Source organism: Lepisma saccharinum, assembly GCF_977018435.1.
Source record: "Lepisma saccharinum chromosome 12 unlocalized genomic scaffold, izLepSacc3.1 SUPER_12_unloc_1, whole genome shotgun sequence".
NCBI lineage: Eukaryota > Metazoa > Arthropoda > Insecta > Zygentoma > Lepismatidae > Lepisma > Lepisma saccharinum.
The window spans coordinates 2288856-2313317 of record NW_028142891.1 but is presented as its reverse complement, the minus strand read 5'-3'; the positions used below and the strand labels follow the sequence as shown (position 1 = coordinate 2313317).

The 24462-nt window shown below is 39.6% G+C and overlaps 1 protein-coding gene across 1 annotated transcript; it reads right to left on the bottom strand.

Annotated features, from left to right (window-relative positions):
- Positions 1-8304: 8304 nt before the first annotated feature.
- Positions 8305-14513, bottom strand: LOC145982128 (uncharacterized). Its single transcript, XM_083115695.1, has 3 exons — positions 14483-14513; positions 13414-13566; positions 8305-8462 (listed from the first exon to the last, which is right to left on the bottom strand). Exons 1-3 carry the CDS (start codon positions 14511-14513, stop codon positions 8305-8307), a joined length of 342 nt encoding a protein of 113 aa, XP_082971821.1.
- Positions 14514-24462: the final 9949 nt, after the last annotated feature.

Here is a 24462-nt window from a genome sequence, read left to right as displayed (position 1 = left end):
CTGGTCCCAAATGCATTAATTGCCAAGGCGAGCACCCAGTCTGGCATCGTGACTGCCCCTCTTTCCAACAAGAGAAGAAAATCAGAGAGTTGGTCGTCACAGAGAAAATCTGTGCTGGCGAAGCAAAACAACGTATCCGGGAAAGTAAACGCACCACTCTACCTGTGCCATTCGCTACAGTTGCTGCAGCTGCTCTTACCCGTCGCAGTGTAGGGGTACAAACCAGCGACGTGTCAACTCAAACACCAACGATTCCCATAGTAGCCCGCCCTGCTTCCAGGAAACTAGCAACCACTCCTCGCTCCACAGAAAAGAAGATCAGGCAGGTGCATTCAAAGGAATATTTTCTGAAGTCTACTAGCTCTCCAGTCAGGGTGGCAGCCACCACCCTGAAACTTAAGGCGCAGCTGAAAGCTGCCCGGTGGGCGCTAAAAGCACCCTCCCCACTAACCCTTTTTCATCCCCATCGCCCTCTGTGTCCTTACCCGAGGACATGATACAGGACGAAGCCACGGATGAAGAATTCATCAAGGTGACAGGGCCTAGGAATAGGGTACGCCTCAAAAGGTAACTATAATACTTCCAGCCGTGGCTTATTGTCTCGAATGGAACCTTAACGGTTTCCGTACTCATCTTGAGGAACTGCAAATCTTAATATCTGAATTTGACCCTGCCATCGTATGTCTCCAAGAGACACATTTTCGTCCAAATGAATCAGTGATTCTGAACGGATACACGATTAACCGCACCGACAAGCTTCCTGAGGGTCGTCGTGCACACGGTGGTGTTGCAATCGGTGTTCGAGATACCTTCCACTCAACACCAATCTTTCTCACCACCCCCCTTCAAGCTGTCGCCGTGCGGGTCCATTTACCACAGCCAATATCTGTGTGCTGTGTCTACATCACAAGGGAGGAGCGATTCTCTCTTGAGGACCTCCATTGTATATTCGAACAACTTCCGTCTCCTGTAGTTCTTTTGGGCGATTTTAATTCCTACCATCGTTTGTGGGGCTCCGTTCGTACAGAGCCCCGGGGTCAAATTGTAGATCAATTCCGTGAGGCATCAGTTTTAACGTTGCTGAATGATGGAACTGCCACATATTTCAGTCCTTGCTCTGGCACATACTCTGCGTTGGACTTGTTCTTTTGCACTCCCAGTCTTGCTCCTACCACATCTTGGAGCGTTCATCCTGATCTCTGTGGGAGTGATCACTTCCCTCTCATTCTTACCTTCGAACATCTTCAGCACTCACGTGAACAACACCCTCACTGGAATCTCAGTCGGGCCGACTGGGAAGCCTTCGAGCGTGCAGTGGACCTTGAAGTCGATCTTGCGTCGACTTTACCACCAATCGACACCTTAGATGTCTTTGTGTCAGGAGTGCATGATGCTGCACGCACCTCCATTCCACATCCCAGTGGATCTACGAGGCGACGCCCAGTCCCCTGGTGGACTGTGGAGATCGGTGCAGCCATCAAGGACCGCAATCATGCTCTCGATCGATTTAATAGGAACCACACTGCCGCAAACCTCAAGCAGTTCCGCATTAAACGTGCCCGTGCCCGTCAGCTTATTCGAGCCAGTAAGAAGGCGTGCTGGGTCCAATACGTGTCTTCTCTGACGAAGCAGGCTTCGTCGAAAGCTGTTTGGACCAAAGTACGTCGAATCCAGGGGGGTGCATTTACTCCTCTGAGCGCTCTGGAGCACGATGGGACGTTGTACACAGATTCCGGAGACATAGCTAATATCTTGGCCACGCAGTTTTCTGGTGCGTCTAGCTCTGTAAATTATGAACCACGTTTCCGAAGTGAGAAGGACCGTCAGGAACGACGCCCTCTAGTTTTTCGAAGTCATAACACCGAGCCATACAACTCTTCATTCACTGAACGGGAGTTCGATCAGGCACTTCGAGATTCTAAGAATACAGCTCCCGGAGTGGACAAGATCCACTATGAGATGCTTCGTCATCTGCCCATTGGAGCAAGAAATTTCCTTTTGGCGGTATTCAACAGGCTTTGGTTGGAGGACTCTTTCCCCACTTCCTGGAAAGAAGCTATTATTGTTCCCATCCTGAAACCAGGTAAACAACGCACCGCAGCCTCGAGTTACAGGCCTATTGCCTTAACTAGCTGTGTGTGCAAGTTGATGGAACGCATGATCAACAAGCGTCTCGCCTGGTTTTTGGAGGAAAACTCATTGATAAGTAATTTTCAATGTGGTTTTCGCTCCAACCGTTCCACACTGGACCATCTGGTTCAGCTGGAAACACACATTCAGGATGCATTCCTCAACAAGGAACATTTAGTTGCAGTTTTCTTTGACCTCCAAAAAGCATATGACACAACGTGGCGTTTTGGCATCCTAAAGCAGCTCCATTCTTGGGGCCTCCGTGGCCATATGGCGTACTTTATTAAAAACTTTTTATCTGATCGTTTTTTCCGCGTACGTGTTGGGAACTCCTTTTCGGATCTTCACGAACAAGAGAACGGTGTCCCGCAGGGCAGCGTATTAAGTGTGACTCTGTTTGCCATAGCAGTCAACAGTGTTATGGCAAGCATTGTTGCCCGTGTACATGGTCTTCTGTATGTAGACGACCTCACGATCTTTTGTCGCTCACGGAATCTCGCGTCAGCTTCTCGTCAACTCCAACTGACGATAAACCGTTTGGTTGAGTGGTCCTCCCAAACAGGTTTCACCTTCTCATCCGAGAAATCCGTGTGTGTTCACTTTTGTCGTCAACGTACATGTCATTTCGATCCTGACCTGTACATGGGGAAATCTCCCCTGTGCTTCGTGAATGAGGTCCGCTTCCTGGGCCTCATTTTCGATAAGAAATTAACATGGCTACCTCATCTTCGCCAGTTAAAGTTCTCTTGTCTTCGAGTTCTCAACCTTCTCAACCTGTTTTATCTCATACTTCCTGGGGTGCTGACAGGACGGTACTGCTTCGCCTGTACCGTGCACTCCTCAGGTCGGAGCTTGATTATGGATGAGTTGTGTATTTTTCTGCCCGTTCATCTAGACTTCGCATCCTAGACACCGTCCACCATGCTGGTATACGTTTGTGCTGTGGTGCGTTTCGTACGAGTCCAGTCGCTAGTGTGTAGGTAGAGGCATCTGAGCCGTCGCTGTCTCTGCGAAGACAGCGGCTGATAGTGAACTACTTCCACCATCTTCGCTCGATGCCTTCACATCCTTCATTTGACACCATCTCCGACGAGAGTAGACTGGCAAGGTATCGGCTCCACCCTAGTGTCACTAGACCATTTGGTGTTCGTGCAGATGAGATCCTGTCAGCACTTGGTGTTGACAGTGATCTTCCTGGCGTCTCTCCACTCATTCCGCCTCTCCCTACCTGGGAGTTTCCTGCACTTTCTATCGATTTTTCCCTGACTGCCCTTCCAAAGGCAGAAACACCAATGGTTGTATACCAGCAACGGTTTTTAGAACTTTGTGCGAAGCACCCCAATTTTAATGTGTTTTACACGGATGGGTCCAAGACAGTCGAATCAGTTGGTTGCGCCTTCGTCCTAGACTCTCAAAGTTCCGGTTTCTCGCTACATCCTGCCTGTTCCATCTTTACGGCAGAGTTGTACGCCATTCTAAAGGCACTGGACTTTGCAGACGTGAATGGGCTGAAGAAAGTCCTTGTGTGCTGCGATTCGACCAGCGTGTTACAGTCTCTGGATTTGCCGAATTCCCGGCATCCGGTAGCGCAACGCATGTTCAGACGGCTTGTGTCCTTATCTGCCAGCACAGATGTACACTTCTGTTGGGTCCCTAGCCACGTGGGCATCCAGGGGAACGAAGCAGCTGATGCTGCCGCCAAGTCTGCTGATGCAGATGGCGACGTTCTCGTCCACCTTTTGCCAGCTAGTGACCTGCAGAATGTGTTCCGTTGTCGCCTTCTTGACACTTGGCAGACCGAGTGGGATATGGAAACGGGGAACAAGCTTCACTCTGTTAAGCCTACCATAGGTGCTTGGCGTTCCTCGTCTCGTCCCTCTCGGCGAGAAGACGTTATTCTTACCCGCATGCGTATAGGACACAGTCGTTTCACGCATGGTCCCCTACTGCAAGGGCTGGACCCTCCGTTGTGTCGTGCTTGTAATGTTATTTTAAGCATCCGACACATTCTCGTTGAATGTGTCGATCTTGCTTAACTCCGGCAGACTTTTAACCTTTCCGGCTGTTTCTCATCCCTCTTGGGCGATGACAGCAGTATTTTATCACGTGTTTTTAGTTTTTTGCGAAGAGCTGGACTCTTCCACCGTCTGTAAGGAGGTTTTTAGTTTGTTCTGACTTTTTAATGTGTCGTGTTTGTCTCGTGCAGGTATAGTGGGGTGTAAGGGGTGACCTTCCACGTAGGCGTCCAAAAGTCAACCTCACTTCCACGTAGTGCACCCTGGACTAAAGACTAACTAGGCTCTGGCGACTGGCACTATGGCCAGTATAATTTTGTGTGTGTTGTCCTGGTTGTTGTCCTTGTGTGTGCCGAGTGCCCGTTTACGGCCTCAGCTTTTAATAGAAGTCAGAACATTTTAAGTTATGCAACTCTAGAGTTGTTATTTGTAATGATAAGGGGCTGGCCCCCGTATAATGTGACGGGAGCAAAATAGCCTCAGTGCTGACGCTCCCAAAATTTTAAATTCAAAATCAAATCAAAATCAAGGAGTATAGTGAAGTGTACAAGAGGCACTCTAAAACGACGGTGGTGGTGTCTTCTAAAACACAGAGTGCTGCATTACCGGCCACCAGTGGCCTCAAAAATTATAAATTTGTGCATAGCATTGCACAATTTTTGCATGCATCACAACATGCCTGTTTTTGAGGAAGATGGCATCCAATATGAAGATGAAGAGCTACCAAACATTGAGCATGTGGCACGGAGAGGCAACAGGGTTGCCACATTAGGGCAACAAACACGCGATGCTGTTGTGTGGCGTTATTTTGCCCGTTGAAATGATCTTGTCACATGCTGGATAGAGCATTAAAAAAGCCTAGGACACGAGGAAATAATTATTAAAGTACCTATTTCACCAGTTTCTCACTGGAATTGCCAAGCAAAATTGGAAGGAGGCTAAAAAATGGTAAAGGACAGAATAGTATCTGTTTGATTGCCTCCTCTTCTCTACCAGTTTCTATCCTTCCTCCAATTTTTCTTGGCAATGCCAGTGAAAAGCTGGTAAAATTTACTTTAATCATTATTTCCTGGTGTTCTGTGGATTTTAGTGTGTGCGGAAACTTTTTGGCACTATTGGTGCATCTACACCTTATTGTTTTGAGATGCATGGTATCCCATGTGCATTTTTTATAGTATAAGCAGAAGTAGAAAAAACAGGTCATCCATTCGCCATGGTGCAAGAAAATTTTCACCTAACATCTGAATTCTCAGTTTCCCATAAACTTGTTCTTTCTTTTAAATGACGAGGATATTATATTCTCTTTGATGTTTGTGTTTTCTGTATCATGTGTATCATGACTTCAGAATAATACACATGCTATTACAAATTTTTGTACTGTTGGTAGCCAAATTTTAAGAGTTGTGGCAATATTGTTGGTGTCCAAATTTCAAGATCTTCGGCGATATTGTAGTCAGCCATATATTAAGATGTATTGCATATTCATGATGCTACCGGTCGAGCATTTGTTGGGAAGATCACTCTGGCGCAATAATTAATTACTTTTAATCCAGTCTTGTATTAATTAAGAAATGTTAAGATAATATTTCAAAACGTGTAGATTTATCTTAGTTGCAATCATGCCTTTCTTTGTTAATATTTGAAAAAAAAAATCAGCTGTCACCTGAAATAGTTGTTCTTTCTACCCCTGGTATAAGTATTAAGCTTAAGTACAAGCTATATCTGCACCTGACCTAATTTATATATTTTATCATTGTGTACGTGTTTGTTTAATGTAAATATCCCACCAACTTATCAGTATTCCCTTTGTTAATTGAAACATTTTTACAAATTTCCGGTCGGACATCTGCCAAGCTGAGGATCGTACGTAAAGGTCTTCCAAGTTGTTTTTCTCCATCATTTTCATCCACCATGTGTAATGTATCTTGTAAAATTGTGTGTTATGTGAAAAGAAATCAATAAAATAATATTAATTTTCTGCAATGATCAGTTTTATATTGTGTTCTGAAAAACACATTTGTGTTTTATTTGATTATTTTTCTAAATATAGTTCAGTTTAGGCATGTACTTATTTCTTTGTTACACAACATTCACCACATCATGTGGTTTTCCTTAGGAGTTATGGCAAGAATAGTAAAAGTTTGAAACATGTAAAAGGTATGTGGGGTTAAAAATACTCTGTGAAAGTCAAACCAGAGCACCCTGCCACTGTTTCCTACACAATCTCAGGCTGACAACTGCAAGTAAGTAGAAAGCAATTGACAAGGAATTCTGGATTGACTTTTATCTTCTGTTTAAACGTTTTAACCCAACTTAAATTTTATATATTTCAAACTTTTACTATTCTTGCCCTAACTACTGAGCAAACCACATATGGTGAAAGCTGAAGTAAATACGTGCCTAAACAGGGGGTAAGCCAGTGGTTCCCGAAGAGAAAAGAAAGGAGAGAAAGAAGTCTCTCTCTCTTTCCTTAAACTTTGCGCCGTTGCTGGCTTACAGGGGCACCTCGGAATGTTCCAATATATTCAATCAATGATTTGATTGTTCCAAATATGTGGTTATTTAATACCTTTTCCACATGAAATGTGTTTATTTTTTTAACTTAAGGGAAGCAACCTAACCACCACTAACTGAGCATTGCAAGTGTTCGATAGGCCTACGTTCAGACTTTGGTGCCGTGGAGAAATCTTGAAAAACTAAGGGCACCATGAAACAAAATAGTTTGGGAACCCCTAAGTTAAGCTATTTAGTGAAGTGATGGCATGTGATGCTAGTTATCCCTTATCTTTTATTTTAAAATTTAAATTAGAACCTTTGTGCTTACCAAAAAAGTTACCAAGGAGAATGCATCCAAGTATCTAAAGTTTTCAGGTGCCCATCTCAAGAATTCAGTCTTGTTAACAATGGTAAACACCTGATATTGATCCCAGCACCAGCAGTTTTAAGAAAAAACTGTCTACATTATAAAGAAGCAAGGTGCCAGCAGAACTAAAATCAATCTGCAAAAGGCCTGTTTTTTAATTGGCACTTCTTTCATATTCACCAGTAGAAAATAAGATTGTCAATCTATTGGATGAATATGATAGTCTTACATGTATTGTACACTAGAGTATTGCATGGGACCACTTTAGCTCGGTTGTACTCTCCACAGTGGAGTGTTTGCAATGGAATATCAATTGAGGCGTTGTGGATACGAAGGGCGAACAAAAGTAAACTTTCAAGTTGTGAGGCATGGGGCACTCAACAAAAAAACTTTGGAAACCACGCAGGAAACTTTCCGATCTACTCTTACCACGTTTTTGTGGAGTTTGCACTGTGCCTGACAACTTGAAACTCATTTCCCTCACAATGTAAGTTTGTTGAATTCGCCCTTCGTATCCGCAACGCGTCAATTTAATGTGACAATAATTATACACACACATGTAAATATCCATTCTAGCAGTTTCAGACCACAATCACCTATTTAATTTCACATATCAATGTATTGTGTATTGTTAAGGGGCATTTCCATTGTGATGGGTGCGACATTCAGACAAATTTACGTTCATTCTTTAATTACTTTCTTAGCACCTTTAAGTATGCAACTCTATACATCATGTCAGTTAATTTTTCTTGAGGGAAGTTACTTAATTTCGAAATATTTCTTCCTCATCTCAATTCTCAGCTACAGAAAATTCATTTTTTTGTAATTGTGATGGGTGTGACACTTCAGAGACATGACTTTTTTGTTGCATTTTACTTATTTTGAGTTTCCTTTCTCCCACTGTTGCCTATTTGAGAATTAGATGAAAGAGCATTTATACAACCAGTCATGGCTTTGGACTACGCAAAACCTTCTATGAAAAGATTACGAGTTAATAATTGAATAGCCTTTGCCATCAAGATGGCTAAAAAAATATCTAACACAAAAGTTGATTCCTTTTCTTAACTAACAATATAAGTCTCTATAGTCTCTATTTAAGTGACAAGGATCAATCTTATATGATTTTTCAAGATATGGGCATGAAATATTAAAGAAAGCACAAAGAAATAGACGAAAATTTGAAAAAAACAACATACAATTTTATTTTACAGTTTAACTATACAATGTTACTGCACATCGAATCTGAAATTATATTCAATGCAGCTGCCTTTGTTTTTTCTGCTGCAGCCATCTCCTTCATTGCTGCCACTTCTTCACTTCGGTGAAGGCAGAAATGGCTGCAGCAACCTTTTCCAGGGCTGCTGCCTGGATTAGTTGTGCAGCCTCAAACTTCAGGATGGCACTTGTGTTTCTCTCTCTGGCAGTTACATGCCTACGTTTGGGCTGTGGTGTACCTGCAGAATAGAGAATCTCCAATAAAATCTTTGAAAAACTTATTTCCTACTTTTTACAGTAAATATTCTACACAATATACCATATTATATTAAAACTGGTGCCACTTCATTAAGTTGTCGTTGCCATCTTCAGATTAAATAAAGTATAGGAACAAGTGAAATCTCTCGCACCCTGTGCTGAACAAGATGCATGTTCAAGGTATGGTATTCTTACACTTTGTTTGCTCTAAACATAGCAAAAACAAATATGAGAAATAGCATAAATTGTATTATAATGTGGTACATTCAAGGCTTAAAGTGAGCCAGAATGCACTACAATTCCATTCCAGAAAATCAGTTTCGTGCATGGAAAATCCATTTCATTTATTTAATGCACTAAACAAAAGTCCATCCTTTGTTACATTAATTCTTGCTAACAACTGATGAATAGAAAATGAGAAAAAATTCTCAACAGCAACACTCGCTACACGCTCAAGTTACCATTAACATGATACTTTCTTCCCTGCATGCACTCCACTCTTTGCTCCTTACAAGTTTGAAACAAGTGTTTGGTGACTTCCAAGCCAGCATAGGCTATTTTTTTGTTTCTTTGTTTGTTTCAAGCCACACTGGAAATGTATGAGCCCGTAATACATATTCTGTCAATTTAAAAATTACAATCACAAATCTAATAGTATTATTCTACATGTGAACTGATGATTGGATTTTTTTTTCTTGTACTGATCCTTCTGTGAAGAACCTGAGTAGTTAATTCATTTCCCTTTTTGTATAAAAAAATGTTGCTGTTGGAACCTCTGTGCAAGGGCAGCAAAAAAAACAGACATTTTTAAAAATTTTTTGGACTGTGTTAAAAAAATTACCGCCACTCTTGATTCATAGCTTCAGGCAACTGTGGTCTTTGAAGCCAGTTGATATAAATTTGATAACTCAACTAAAAAAAATGGTAGTAAGCAATACATTTTAACCTAGATTTTATGATCTGTACTACTTTTTTACCATCTCTAATGCAAATAAATGGCTCACATTCTAGCCCAAAAACTGATTCTGGCTCTTGAACAAAAATCAATGTTTAAATTTTTTAATTAGGGAAATAATGTAAAACTAGAGGTATAATATTTTTAGAGGGAAGATATACATGCAAAGTTTTAGCAGAAAGTAATATTACAGCTCTTTTACTGCTATTCTCTTCTAGCTACAGCTCTTTGAAAATGCTAGGTTTTCCATTTCTTTTACACAATCTGTGTCCCAATATCCAGGGGCGCCGACTTGTCAAAATTATTGGGGGGGGGCCTCTGATCACTGAAATAAATTAATGAATGACTCACTCTCTCCCTTTTTTAAGTTTTGGCCTCAGTGTTCGGAATCTCATAAAAGCCCATGAATTCCTTAAAAATATCAATTTTTTTATTCACAGTTCGAATGCAGAATATTAATTGTCCACGGATGGATATGTCACAAGTTTCGTCAACCATAATAGCAAAATATTCCAGATTTTTAATATCTACTAGCACGGAGCGCAAAACAGATATCCCTAATATGTGAATGATCTCGTTCTGAATGTCGTGTGAGCCATTTGTAGCCCAAATGTCCCGTCCACTCTCCTAGTTTATGCACATCGTCTTTTGAAACACTTTTTAGTAAAAATTTTAACAATACTCATAATTACAGTAATAAGTCATGTGTTTTGCTGTCTGTGGTCATAGCCCCCCCCCCAAAGTTGATGGTTTAGCGGTCTCAGCCCCCCCGAAGTTGATGGTCTAGATTCTAGTACATTTCAAATGTGTATTTAAAGTTAAGTTCATGTGGCACAATTCAGAGTAAACTTTACAAGAGAAGCAAAATAATACATTAGATCCTCTTAAGCAAAATTATTTGGGGGGGCTCTAGCTCCCCCAAGCCCCATGGAGTCGGCACCTATGCCAATATCTCTGGTGAATGACCAAAAAAAATCATATTTGGCAAACATAGTTACAATTCGGAGAAGTTAGTCAAAAAGGGAACATGTATGTTATTAGTTTAAAATAAATATTTAATTATTAATAAACCACCATTTAATATGAATTATCATATTCATTAATTGCATCATATGACTGGCATAGTAAGCAAATTATTAACCGTCATGAATGAAAAGGTGTGCAAGGGAGAGGTTTGTCTGAACAGTTTAAAACTTGCAAGCGGAGTACCATTACTGGGAAGCTGCTACTACTTGTGGCCAATCTCGACTCCCGCTTCATATGACTGGTTGCAAGTGCAATGAATTTCTGACTTAAAATGATAAGATATCACAGTGATTGTGTAAACAAGCTTCCATCCTAAGAAAATTCAAACTACATTGCTTCCCTTCCCTATATTCAAGCGAGCACCACTCATGACCCTAAATTTCAGCCATTTGCATTATAGATGGTAAAAAGAAAGCTATAGGACATAAAATCTAGCTTGAAACATACTGAAAACAATATTTTGTACCCAAGAATACCACAATTTTTATTAGGAGAGTTTTCAAATTTATGGTGACTGTCTGCAAAAGCCCACATTGCAGGAAGGTAGTTCCCCATATAAATTTCATCATGCAATTAAGGCATATTTAAGGGATGTGCGGAGTACATTCACAATCTACATATTTTTGAATTGTATATATTGTAATCAGCACCATGCTCCAGTCATGTTTACTTCTAAGGTAAGTAACTCATTATCGTCATATATCTGGTTTCTTTGGAAAAACAAATTACAAGCAACTAAGAATGGAAATCATTTATTTCAGGCTCCGTGAAAATTTCAACTCCCTACTAACTACACTATCAAGGCTCAAAAATGCAGGAAGTAATGACACAAAAATGGTCACCATTGTCAACGAAATCATTCAAAAATGCCAATTTTGAATTACTCATGGAAATAGTGGTAATAAAAAAATTGGTATGGATTGACCATTATTCCTTTATATAAAAATAATACACCTACATACAGAACTTCTGGACCATTGAAATTACTTGAAATACTGATCTGTACCAATTCACACTAACTGACTACTATAGTGGAACCACAAGCAAAAAAAACCTGCACAGAAGCACATCGCGCCGGCGGGTGCGGGAAAGGGCAGAGGGAAGCAACATTCGCACTGGCTCACGTCAGCGTTGCCAGGCCTATTGATTTCTCGGGAGAATTCCTTAATAAACTATTGCTATGGAACCTCCAACGACCAGCTTAAAAACACGTTTCCTGCTCATCTTACGTGAACATGGAGGGGAGATGTGGAGTGGAACTCCACTCAGCCGTGAAAAGTGCTGTTTGAACTGTGAAATTATGTCAAACGCTACTCAATTGTGCTAGGACATTATTTTATTACTTTTACTACATTACTATTTTTAGATGGCTGTATTTTATCCCACCCTAAACTCTATTTCTATTTTAGTTATTTTACGTCGCTTTTGTGCCCCTACAGGTAAGTACGACAATATGGATGAATGAAAAACTGATGAAATGGATGAAGTGACACAAACACAGTGAAACGTCCTTGCCTTACGAGGTAGAAACACTGACTTCGTAGCGTGGGCAAATTATGTTATACATGTATGTGTTTGTGGGTGTGTGTGTGTGTGTATTTCTAGCAGATGGGGAGGATGGGTGGCACCCTAGCATAAGCGTTGCTATCTTGAATTATTGGGGAAGACATGCTGTCTAATTCACCAAATATATATTTCACATACGTAATGCATTTTCTCATTATGGTGCAGGACGCGTGCCCACCCCTATCGATAGCTGTACACCGAACACCAGCAGAAGGCAAATTGATTTGTTATTGTTAGCATTCGACTTGAAAGATTGTGGAAAATCGCCGACAGCGAAAGGCTGTTAGCTTCATCTGTGAACACAACTTTCTACCATTTCCTGTGATAAAAATTCCTCGTGATAATAGAGGCATCGCAAACCCCTTGTGTCGGTGCTGAGAAAGAACAAATTTGAGGGTGTTTTCCACGCACCCTCTAACCGGAAAATGCGGAAGAGATGAAAGATGTCGGTCGGTTCCCTCGGGCAGTTTACTTTCTTTTGTTTGAAACATGTCCACTCCTGAAATGGAGATCTTCGGTATATTTTCGCCAAACACATTGGTGCTAAACCCAGCACCATTGTTACAAAAGTATATGTGACTTTACACCCCCCCCCCCAGTGTGCGCACGACTATGCCGCCCCTCCGCCCCCAAGAACGTCGTTCATCCGCTACTATTAGATCATCGGATTTTGTAGCAGATCTTCTGGTTTCCCAAGAAACAATCTCCCGAATTTTTCAAATCTGACCTGGCAACACTACCCCGAACACCGATAACGGCAGGGAAGTTGCGCGAACGCTTTGGACGGAAGGTTTTTTTCCTTGTGATCGAGCTATAATTTATCTGCATCCCTATTTTTTTCAATGTAAATTCAAGGCAAAATGAAAAATTGATTGCTTAAAAATTTGTTGTATGAAAAGATACACATGACTTATGCTGTGGCCACATTTGTCAATCTACTCTGTGTTGCCTACAAAAGGCATGCACATGGACGTCCGCAGGATTTTTTCCAGGGAGGGGCAAGGAAGTTATTTTTTCCCAGGAGGGGGGGCAAACAAGGCACATTTTCTCCAGCAAAAGTGTTGTTCCCTACAAAAATATTGCTTAAATTTGAATTTATGATGTTCATGCAAAAATTAACACACATTATTGTGGCTAAAATGAAATTATATGTGTAAAATACATATACATGCCCATGGGCATGCAACAGGAAGACAACAAATATCCAGTCAATTAGCAGAAAATAAATAAACATGAATATTTACGTAATTAGTGTGGTACATAGTATGAATAATCTTAACAAGTTCCTTGTCATTTGTGTTGCCAAAGAAAACAAATCTATGATGATAATGACTACCTAACTTTCTTTCTCAAAATATATTTATAGAGACATTTAAGTCATTTACTTGTGGCTGTGGGCGTGTGGGCTCTCTTTTCTCCTGGGCTTGCCATCATGTCGACTAACTCCACCTCAATTGCTCCTGTGGATGGCATACAATAGGATTTTTCTGCATCTAACCACAGCACAGAAAAACTGGCCTGTGGTGGGGATCTAACACCTGAAAAAAAAATTGTATTTTAATATATTGCAGAGCAATTTACTTAAATTTATACAAATACAGATTAGATTTCGGTTACGTAGACGTTCCTGCTACACCCCTAAAACCGGAAGTAAACAATGTCGTGACGTCATCGATGGGAACATGGCCGCAGTGGTGACGTTGTGTAACTGTAATGACGTCACTACTATCTAATCTTTTCATTGGAGGATAAGGAGTAAGGAGTGCGGAGGAAAGTTTAAACGTCCGGCATCCATATTGTTCTTTCTTTTCGTGTTTGTGAAAGGAAGTTGCATTTCTTGGTGTCATAGAAGACCTTATTTAGCAGTAGTTTCAGCTATATATTGTAAGTACAAGCTTCGTTATGCTTTCGAACTGCATATGTGTGTGTGTGTGTGTGCCAAATTCGTATCCATGCACGTCAGGATTGGCGTATATGCGAGAATTGCAATCTCAGTATCGTGATGGCTTTCAAATTCAGTTTGTTTATAGATACAGAATTCTTGCGTAAAACGTTCCTCTACGGCTTTATTGCGGCATATTTTATACTCATAAATGTCCGATGGGTTATTAAAAGCCCATTACAATTAAAAACTATGGTTGGCTTGACCTGCGATACAACCCTCCATCCCAGATTTTTTGTCGTTTTTTGTTGTATCTCTTTGTTGGCAGTTTTCAAAACTAATTTTCATAGTACCCGGGAACAAGGAAACGTGTATTTACCTAGTTGCATAGGTTGCACGAGGTATCGTTCAGTAATGGCTATTCCAGACTTCAAAGGCGGTCTTATTTTTGCTTTTTTCTCTCTCATTTTTTAGATGCATTGTCGATTAATTTCATTCCGTTGTTAATTTTTAGGTACTAATTTACTATCCTTCGGACACATTTATTTATTTTTACAGAAGAATCTACTTACCGTAATTAGTTCCTGTAGCATTGTTGAACATCGGGAAGGTGTTTTGTGTGATGTGGGAATGTTTCATAGATGAAATTCATGTTGTTTGTTGAAAATTAATTCTCCGACGGAGATAGCGGTTGGCGCGTACATCTTGCTACACCATCACGTTCGTACACCATCACCTTCGTACACCGTCGTGACGCGTCGTGATTGTGTTCTGTTGGTATCCAGTGTTTCGAACTGTCTGCGTTTGCGACGAGAGTTAGAACGGTGGAACGGGAGGTAGAAGGATGGCGTGTGGTGGGTGTGTGGTCAAGTTTGTTCCGGGCGTGGAGAACCATGTGCAGTTTTTGGTTGAACACGGGGTAGTTAAGAGAGGAAAGAAATGTCCAAAATGTGGCAGTGAATGTAAGCTACTCGTTAGAAAGAATGGGATGTGGGTATATGCGTGTTCAAAGAGAGTGCAGGGACGTGGCAAGTTACGGTTTAAAAAAGTTCCGTGTAGATTTCAAGAATCAGCGAGATTGGGTACTAGCTAGTACCTAACGCTAGCCCCACGAACCATTGGCGCGTGGATAGGTTAGTAGGGCCACGCAAAGGTTTCAATAGTGAAAAATATAGCCCCATGAACCATTGGCGCTAGCCCCACGAACCATTGGCGCTAGCCCCACGAACCATTGGCGCGTGGATAGGTTAGTAGGGCCACGCAAAGGTTTCAATAGTGAAAAATATAGCCCCACGAACCATTGGCGCGTGGATAGGTTAGTAGGGCCACGCAAAGGTTTCAATAGTGAAAAATATAGCCCCACGAACCATTGGCGCTAGCCCCACGAACCATTGGCGCGTGGATAGGTTAGTAGGGCCACGCAAAGGTTTCAATAGTGAAAAATATAGCCCCACGAACCATTGGCGCTAGCCCCACGAACCATTGGCGCGTGGATAGGTTAGTAGGGCCACGCAAAGGTTTCAATAGTGAAAAAAATAGCCCCACGAACCATTGGCGCTAGCCCCACGGACCATTGGCGCTAGCCCCACTAACCATTGGCGCGTGGATAGGTTAGTAGGGCCACGCAAAGGTTTCAATAGTGAAAAAATAGCCCCACGAACCATTGGCGCTAGCCCCACGGACCATTGGCGCGTGGATAGGTTAGTAGGGCCACGCAAAGGTTTCAATAGTGAAAAATATAGCCCCACGAACCATTGGCGCTAGCCCCACGAACCATTGGCGCGTGGATAGGTTAGTAGGGCCACGCAAAGGTTTCAATAGTGAAAAAAATAGCCCCACGAACCATTGGCGCTAGCCCCACGGACCATTGGCGCTAGCCCCACGAACCATTGGCGCGTGGATAGGTTAGTAGGGCCACGCAAAGGTTTCAATAGTGAAAAAAATAGCCCCACGAACCATTGGCGCTAGCCCCACGGACCATTGGCGCTAGCCCCACGAACCATTGGCGCGTGGATAGGTTAGTAGGGCCACGGAAAGGTTTCAATAGTTAAAAATTGGTTTCGAAAAAAATATTCGTAAATAGATGTGATTAAGTTTGTCGACGGGCATTTCTTGGGTTCCGAAGGTTGAAACACTGCATAACAATTGAAAATCGAGAAAAACAAGGCCGATGCGTCATTCCTACGCGTTATTATTTACGAAGGTGTCCGCGCCATGTTGTGTGTGAGGCAAACGGAAAGGTAGGAGGAAGAAGTAGCCGTAATGTGAAAAATTGCTCTTACTTTCATCAAAACAACGTCAATACACGTTCAGGAATGTTCCGCGAAGCAGATACGTAAGTTCGAATGTCAAAAATTTGGCAAAAGAGAAGCCGGACGCGCAATTATGTAGGAAGGTGTATTCGCGATATTGTGTCTCAGTGAAGGAAAAACAAGACGTTCTGCTAATGTGAAAAATTGCAATTAATTTCATCAAAACAACGTTAATACACCTTCAGGAATTTTCCGCGAAGCAGATACGTAAGTATGAATGTCAAAAATTGACGAAACCAAAAAAATAGAGGTGTCCGAAGGATAATAAATTTTTACCACAGTAAGTACTCGTAAATGTAAGAAATAGACATTATCTTAGTTAGAAATGCATTATTTCACCTTAGGAAATGTTCGGCATTCCAAAATAGTATGTTAGCAATGTAAAAAAGTGTGAAATATATGATTTATAGGTGTAGGTGTTAATTTTCCTGATGACTTCTCTTTTGGCGATCTTATGCTGGTTAACTAATACATGTTCATATTATACATGTTCATGTTGTGTAACCTAATATTCTGAAAAAAAGCTTAATTTATACTTAGTTTCCTGCACCGGCCGCTAGATGGTTCTGTCGAAAAATGTGTATAGGAAACATAAGTTTTCGTACAACAAATATTGGTACATTTGATTGTAATCATAGTGCAAAATTGTGCTTAACACTCTTCGAAAGATGTTTGAACATTAGAGCATCAAATTAAATAAGAAAATGCACTGCAGTGAATAAAAATGCATCTCCCACGAGCAACCTCTTTTGATTCTGGACTATATAAGTAAAAGCTAAAACTTTTAGTTCCTGTGACTTTCTATTCTGAATGCGTATTTTGAGATAAGTTAGTTTCTACAAACTCTCCACCCTAGCTATAATTAGCCAGATTATAACATAATAAATTATGAATAAATTATTTGGTTTTCCTATAAAAATGTGCTACATTTTGTTAGACTTACCAAAATAATATTTGGTTTTGGTAACCAAAAAATTGTTTACGACAAACAAATGGAACTTGACCAAATATTTTGGTACTGGTGAAAAATTGTTTGGTTGATGCCTATTTAACACACAACTTGTTCACCACTACCATTTTTTTGGTTAATCCAAACAAACATTTGAACACGGCATTTGAATACTCGATTACTTTGCACGTGTGTTAGTAGACAAGTTCATCCAATTCCTATTGTCAATTGTTGGTCCTAAGAAGGACCTTTTTTTCCTCAATGTAAATATCGACATTTTTCCCTACGTCGTCGGTCTCATTGGTTTAATCAATGTCAACTCATTCTTCATTTGTTCTGTTCCTCTCCTCATGTGATGGACTTCTACTAGGTGTTGGTCGTATTTTCTGACTATTGCCCCGCAACCTCCAATAAGACACCCTTTCTGGGGTCTCCTCTTCCCACCCCTATAGTTTTTGTTAGGTGGCTTGTGCTCGGCTTTTGATTTATCGATGAAGGAAGCATCATCTTCGGTAAGGTGGTGTACTTTCAGTAAGTGTCCCTTTAGGTCAGTTACAAAATGATATTTCACGCAGAAGGGGCATCTGTATGCCTTCCTCTTACCCGGTCTCTCCTTCTGAAAATAGAAAGTCAACATTATAAGAGAATGTAAAAATTGCATAATAGAGGTACACTTTTATAAGCTACTACAAACAAGGGTTTGATTCAGGCACATGGAGGAATTGAATCCAAATTCAAACTCTTGGTAAAGTGGCGATTAACATTTCTGCGCAAGAGGTTGGCTTACATAGAAAATCACGATAAAAATAACGAGGCAGAACAGCAAGCAAATCACATTTACTTCAATGATCACATATTTCAATACCCTGTATATATATATTTTAAATATGTAATTCCCGGCGGCGTTATCCCATTTTTTAAAAAAGTTTATCCAACCGTCTTCCAAGTTTCCGTCATCCCTATTGAGTTTATTCCTATTACTGTATCTGTGCATATATAGGCTGCCTCATACACATTCCTTTGCAATTTTTTGTTAATTTTCCTGATGACTTCTCTTTTGGCGATCTTATGCTGGATAACTAATACATGTTCATATAATACATGTTCATGTTGTGTAACCTAATATTCTGAAAAAAAGCTTAATTTATACTTAGTTTCCTGCACCGGCCGCTAGATGGTTCTGTCGAAAAATGTGTATAGGAAACATAAGTTTTCGTACAACAAATATTGGTACATTTGATTGTAATCATAGTGCAAAATTTTGCTTAACACTCTTCGAAAGATGTTTGAACATTAGAGAATCAAATTAAATAAGAAAATGCACTGCAGTGAATACAAATGCATCTCCCACGAGCAACCTCTTTTGATTCTTGACTATATAAGTAAAAGCTAAAACTTTTAGTTCATGTGACTTTCTATTCTGAATGCGTATTTTGAGATAAGTTAGTTTCTACAAACTCTCCACCCTAACTATAATTAGCCAGATTATAACATAAGAAATTATGAATAAATTATTTGGTTTTCCTATAAAAATGTGCTACATTTTGTTAGACTTACCAAAATAATATTTGGTTTTGGTAACCTAAAAATTGTTTACGACAAAAAAATGGAACTTGACCAAATATTTTGGTACTGGTGGCAAATTGTTTGGTTGATGCCTATTTAACACACAACTTGTTCACCAGTACCATTTTTTGGTTAATCCAAACAAACATTTGAACACGGCATTGGAATACTCGATTACTTTGCACGTGTGTTAGTAGACAAGTTCGTCCAATTCCTATTGTCAATTGTTGGTCCTAAGAAGGACCTTTTTTTCCTCAATGTAAATATCTACATTTTTCCCTACGTCGTCGGTCTCAACGGTTTAATCATCTTCAATGCCATTTTCATTTTTTTTTGTTTTTCTCTCCATGTGGTGTACATCGACTAGATGCTTGTCATATTTTCTTACTAGGGTCCCACAACCTCCAATGAGACATCTTTTTTGGGGTCTCCTCCCCCCCCTGTAGTTCTTGCTAGGCGGCTTGTGAATTGCTTTGGACTTGTCGATGAACGACGCATCATCCTCGCTAAGTCGGTGCACTCTTAGTAGGTGTCTTTTCATGTCTGTAACGTAGTGATCTTTTACACAGACCGTGCATCTGTAGTATTTTCTCTTTCCCGGTCTCTCCTTCTGAAAATAGAAAGTCAACATCATAACAGATTGTAAAAATTGCATAATAGAGGTACAATTTTATAAGCTACTACAAACAAGAGGGCCCGGGTTTGATTCAGGCACATGGAAGAATCGAATCCAAATTCAAACTCTTGGTAAAGTGGCGATTAACCTTTCTGCACAAGAGGTTGGCTTACATAGAAAATCACGATAAAAATAACTAGGCAGAACAGCAAGCACATCACATTTACTTCAAAGATCACATATTTCAATACCCTGTATATATATATTTTAAATATGTAATTCCCGGCGGCTTTATCCCATTTTTTAAAAAAGTTTATCCAACTGTCTTCCAAGTTTCCGTCATCCCTATTGAGTTTATTCCTATTATCTGTGCATATATAGGCTGCCTCATACACATTCCTTTCCAATTTCTTGTTAATTTTCGTGATGACTTCTCTTTTGGCGATCTTATGCTGCATAACTAATACATGTTCATATAATACATGTTCATGTTGTGTAACCTAATATTCTGAAAAAAAGCTTAATTTATACTTAGTTTTCTGCACCGGCCGCTAGATGGTTCTGTCGAAAAATGTGTATAGGAAACATAAGTTTTCGTACAACAAATATTGGTACATTTGATTGTAATCATAGTGTAAAATTGTGCTTAACACTCTTCGAAAGATGTTTGAACGTTAGAGCATCAAATTAAATAAGAAAATGCACTGCAGTGAATAAAAATGCATTTCCCACGAGCAACCTCTTTTGATTCTGGACTATATAAATAAAAGCTAAAACTTTTAGTTCATGTGACTTTCTATTCTGAATGCGTATTCTACAAACTATCCACCCTAGCTATAATTAGCCAGATTATAACATAATAAATTATGAATAAATTATTTGGTTTTCCTATAAAAATGTGCTACATTTTGTTAGACTTACCAAAATAATATTTGGTTTTGGTAACCAAAAAATTGTTTACGACAAACAAATGGAACTTGACCAAATATTTTGGTACTGGTGAAAAATTGTTTGGTTGATGCCTATTTAACACACAACTTGTTCACCACTACCATTTTTTTGGTTAATCCAAACAAACATTTGAACACTGCATTTGAATACTCGATTACTTTGCACGTGTGTTAGTAGACAAGTTCGTCCAATTCCTATTGTCAATTGTTGGTCCTAAGAAGGACCTTTTTTTCCTCAATGTAAATATCGACATTTTTCCCTACGTCGTCGGTCTCATTGGTTTAATCAATGTCAACTCATTCTTCATTTGTTCTGTTCCTCTCCTCATGTGATGGACTTCTACTAGGTGTTGGTCGTATTTTCTGACTATTGCCCCGCAACCTCCAATAAGACACCCTTTCTGGGGTCTCCTCTTCCCACCCCTATAGTTTTTGTTAGGTGGCTTGTGCTCGGCTTTTGATTTATCGATGAAGGAAGCATCATCTTCGGTAAGGTGGTGTACTTTCAGTAAGTGTCCCTTTAGGTCAGTTACAAAATGATATTTCACGCAGAAGGGGCATCTGTATGCCTTCCTCTTACCCGGTCTCTCCTTCTGAAAATAGAACGTCAACATTATAAGAGAATGTAAAAATTGCATAATAGAGGTACACTTTTATAAGCTACTACAAACAAGGGTTTGATTCAGGCACATGGAGGAATTGAATCCAAATTCAAACTCTTGGTAAAGTAGCGATTAACATTTCTGCGCAAGAGGTTGGCTTACATAGTAAATCACGATAAAAATAACGAGGCAGAACAGCAAGCAAATGACATTTACTTCAATGATCACATATTTCAATACCCTGTATATATATTTTAAATATGTAATTCCCGGCGGCGTTATCCCATTTTTTAAAAAAGTTTATCCAACCGTCTTCCAAGTTTCCGTCATCCCTATTGAGTTTATTCCTATTACTGTATCTGTGCATATATAGGCTGCCTCATACACATTCCTTTGCAATTTTTTGTTAATTTTCCTGATGACTTCTCTTTTGGCGATCTTATGCTGGATAACTAATACATGTTCATATAATACATGTTCATTTTTTTTGAATTTGAATTTAAAATTTTGGGAGCGTCAGCACTTAGGCTAATTTGCTCCCGTCACATTATACGGGGTCCAGCCCCTTACCATTACAAATTACAACTCAAACGTTGCATAACTAAAAACTTTAAAACCTTAAAATGTTCTGACTTGTTAAAAGCTGAGGCTGTAGACGCGCACTCAGCACACACAAGGACATAAAACAGGACAACACACACAAAATTATACTGGCAATAGCGCCAGTCGCCAGAGCCTCGTTAGTCTCTTGTCCAGGGTGCACTACGTGGAAGCGAGGTTGACTTTTGGGTGCACTACGTGGAAGCAGCACCCCTTACACCCCAATACATGTTCATGTTGTGTAACCTAATATTCTGAAAAAAAGGTTTAATTTATACTTAGTTTTCTGCACCGGCCGCTAGATGGTTCTGTCGAAAAATGTGTATAGGAAACATAAGTTTTCGTACAACAAATATTGGTACATTTGATTGTAATCATAGTGTAAAATTGTGCTTAACACTCTTCGAAAGATGTTTGAACGTTAGAGCATCAAATTAAATAAGAAAATGCACTGCAGTGAATAAAAATGCATTTCCCACGAGCAACCTCTTTTGATTCTGGACTATATAAATAAAAGCTAAAACTTTTAGTTCATGTGACTTTCTATTCTGAATGCGTATTCTACAAACTATCCACCCTAGCTATAATTAGCCATATTATAACATAATAAATTATGAATAAATTATTTGGTTTTCCTATAAAAATGTGCTACATTTTGTTAGACTTACCAAAATAATATTTGGTTTTGGTAACCAAAAAATTGTTTACGACAAACAAATGGAACTTGACCAAATATTTTGGTACTGGTGAAAAATTGTTTGGTTGATGCCTATTTAACACACAACTTGTTCACCACTACCATTTTTTTGGTTAATCCAAACAAACATTTGAACATGGCATTTGAATACTCGATTACTTTGCACGTGTGTTAGTAGACAAGTTCGTCCAATTCCTATTGTCAATTGTTGGTCCTAAGAAGGACCTTTTTTTCCTCAATGTAAATATCGACATTTTTCCCTACGTCGTCGGTCTCATTGGTTTAATCAATGTCAACTCATTCTTCATTTGTTCTGTTCCTCTCCTCATGTGATGGACTTCTACTAGGTGTTGGTCGTATTTTCTGACTATTGCCCCGCAACCTCCAATAAGACACCCTTTCTGGGGTCTCCTCTTCCCACCCCTATAGTTTTTGTTAGGTGGCTTGTGCTCGGCTTTTGATTTATCGATGAAGGAAGCATCATCTTCGGTAAGGTGGTGTACTTTCAGTAAGTGTCCCTTTAGGTCAGTTACAAAATGATATTTCACGCAGAAGGGGCATCTGTATGCCTTCCTCTTACCCGGTCTCTCCTTCTGAAAATAGAAAGTCAACATTATAAGAGAATGTAAAAATTGCATAATAGAGGTACACTTTTATAAGCTACTACAAACAAGGGTTTGATTCAGGCACATGGAGGAATTGAATCCAAATTCAAACTCTTGGTAAAGTGGCGATTAACATTTCTGCGCAAGAGGTTGGCTTACATAGAAAATCACGATAAAAATAACGAGGCAGAACAGCAAGCAAATCACATTTACTTCAATGATCACATATTTCAATACCCTGTATATATATATTTTAAATATGTAATTCCCGGCGGCGTTATCCCATTTTTTAAAAAAGTTTATCCAACCGTCTTCCAAGTTTCCGTCATCCCTATTGAGTTTATTCCTATTACTGTATCTGTGCATATATAGGCTGCCTCATACACATTCCTTTGCAATTTTTTGTTAATTTTCCTGATGACTTCTCTTTTGGCGATCTTATGCTGGATAACTAATACATGTTCATATAATACATGTTCATGTTGTGTAACCTAATATTCAGAAAAAAAGCTTAATTTATACTTAGTTTCCTGCACCGGCCGCTAGATGGTTCTGTCGAAAAATGTGTATAGGAAACATAAGTTTTCGTACAACAAATATCGGTACATTTGATTGTAATCATAGTGCAAAATTGTGCTTAACACTCTTCGAAAGATGTTTGAACATTAGAGCATCAAATTAAATAAGAAAATGCACTGCAGTGAATAAAAATGCATCTCCCACGAGCAACCTCTTTTGATTCTGGACTATATAAGTAAAAGCTAAAACTTTTAGTTCATGTGACTTTCTATTCTGAATGCGTATTTTGAGATAAGTTAGTTTCTACAAACTCTCCACCCTAACTATAATTAGCCAGATTATAACATAAGAAATTATGAATAAATTATTTGGTTTTCCTATAAAAATGTGCTACATTTTGTTAGACTTACCAAAATAATATTTGGTTTTGGTAACCAAAAAATTGTTTACGACAAACAAATGGAACTTGACCAAATATTTTGGTACTGGTGGAAAATTGTTTGGTTGATGCCTATTTAACACAACTTGTTCACCAGTACCATTTTTTGGTTAATCCAAACAAACATTTGAACACGGCATTGGAATACTCGATTACTTTGCACGTGTGTTAGTAGACAAGTTCGTCCAATTCCTATTGTCAATTGTTGGTCCTAAGAAGGACCTTCTTTTCCTCAATGTAAATATCTACATTTTTCCCTACGTCGTCGGTCTCAACGGTTTAATCATCTTCAATGCCATTTTCATTTTTTTTTGTTTTTCTCTCCATGTGGTGTACATCGACTAGATGCTTGTCATATTTTCTTACTAGGGTCCCACAACCTCCAATGAGACATCTTTTTTGGGGTCTCCTCCCCCCCCCTGTAGTTCTTGCTAGGCGGCTTGTGAATTGCTTTGGACTTGTCGATGAACGACGCATCATCCTTGCTAAGTCGGTGCACTCTTAGTAGGTGTCTTTTCATGTCTGTAACGTAGTGATCTTTTACACAGACCGTGCATCTGTAGTATTTTCTCTTTCCCGGTCTCTCCTTCTGAAAATAGAAAGTCAACATCATAACAGATTGTAAAAATTGCATAATAGAGGTACAATTTTATAAGCTACTACAAACAAGAGGGCCCGGGTTTGATTCAGGCACATA

Excerpts from the sequence above, each read along its gene's own strand:
- LOC145982128 (XM_083115695.1), bottom strand. The coding sequence starts at position 14,513 with ATGTTCAACAATGCTACAGGAACTAATTACG. Across the intron at positions 13,567-14,482 it reads TGCTACAGGAACTAATTACG|GTGTTAGATCCCCACCACAG; the intron begins GTAAGTAGATTC and ends TTTTTTTTTCAG. Across the intron at positions 8,463-13,413 it reads CCACACGCCCACAGCCACAA|GTACACCACAGCCCAAACGT; the intron begins GTAAATGACTTA and ends TCTATTCTGCAG.